The following is a 1202-nucleotide window of genomic DNA, read 5'->3' as shown; positions in this document are numbered from 1 at the left end:
CCGGGCCCCGCGTCCCAGGCGCAGTCCCCATCGAGCACGGCGTCTTGCACGCTGCAGCGCGGGGCCAAGGCCTGCAGCCTGCCGCGGGGTGTGACGAAGTTCCTCATGAAGTCCCTCCGAATGCCCTGGTCCATGGGCTGGAGCAGGGCGGTGACGCTGGCGGGCAGGAAGATGGTGAACACGTTCTCCGAGGCCAGCTCAGCCTCGCGAGGGTGGGCCCGGGACCCATCCAGGAGGAGGATGGCCTTGCTGTCCTCTGGCAGGGCCATGGCTCGGAAGTGCTCCTTCACTGCGGGCACGAAGATGTGATGGAACCAGTCAGCAAAAATCTCCTTGTCCACCCAGGCGCTGCCTTGGGCCTTGTACACAACGGGCAGGTGCTGGAGGCCCTGCACCGCCTTGGGGCTGCCCCATTTCCCGACCACCAAGGGTTTGATCCTGTGGGAGCCCGTGGCATTGGCGCACATGAGGACGGTCAGCCGGTCCTTGCTCTGTGTGGGGCCAGGCGCCGACCCGCCCTCTGGGCTGGGGCTGGGGGAGCAGCGCCAGAAGAGGCCGGTCTCGTCAGCGTTGTAGACCTGCTCCGGGGACAGGCTGTGCTCGGCGGTTAAGCTCCGGAAGAACCCGCAGAACTGCTCGGCTGCCTGCTGGTCGGCCGCCTGCTTCTCGCTGGACGCATCCAGCTTCTTGATGCCGTGTCTGGCCTTAAAGCGCCAGAGCCAGCCGCCAGAAAACACGCAGGGCTCGGTCAGCTGCATCTGCTCGTAGAAGTCCTTGGCTTTTTCGATGAGCATGGGGCCCGAGACGGGCACGCCCTCAGACCGTTTCACCAGGAACCACTCGTACAGCACGCGGTCCAGGTGCTCGAGCTTGGGCGTGTGCAGGGTGCGGCGCTGCGCCAGCGCCTTGTCTGAGTCGGAGCTGGCGAAGAAGCGGAGCAGCTGGGCCTTGTGGGCCCTGATGTCGTACAGGGTGGACATGCCCACGTTGTACTCCTGCATCAGCGCCCGCCTGCTCTCACCCTTCTCCAGGCGCCGGCAGATGTCCATCTTCTCCTTCAGGGTCAGCACCACCCTCTTGCGCTTCTCCCCAGGGCTCCGCCCGGCAGCCGGCTTGGAGGCCATGAGGAGGGGGCTCGTCCCAGCCAAGGGGTCGCGCCTGGGCAGGGGCTGGCGGCCTTCCTGCCTCTTCCTCCCCCACCC

At 66.6% G+C, this 1202-nt stretch overlaps 1 protein-coding gene across 1 annotated transcript in view; it reads right to left on the bottom strand.

Moving 5' to 3' along the window:
* Positions 1 to 1196, bottom strand: part of JRK (Jrk homolog (mouse)) — a 2958-nt gene extending 1762 nt beyond the window's left edge. Inside the window, exon 1 of the mRNA XM_010858812.1 lies at positions 7 to 1196. Coding sequence (XP_010857114.1) covers positions 7 to 1124 — 1118 coding nt within the window. The 5' untranslated portion in view covers positions 1125 to 1196. The remainder of the gene's footprint in view (positions 1 to 6) is intronic.
* Between the last annotated feature and the right edge of the window lie 6 nt (positions 1197 to 1202).

Source organism: Bison bison, unplaced genomic scaffold, assembly GCF_000754665.1.
Source record: "Bison bison bison isolate TAMUID 2011002044 unplaced genomic scaffold, Bison_UMD1.0 scf7180017864444, whole genome shotgun sequence".
NCBI lineage: Eukaryota > Metazoa > Chordata > Mammalia > Artiodactyla > Bovidae > Bison > Bison bison.
Note: the sequence above shows the minus strand (reverse complement) of the source record. Positions and strands in the feature narration are given on the sequence as shown.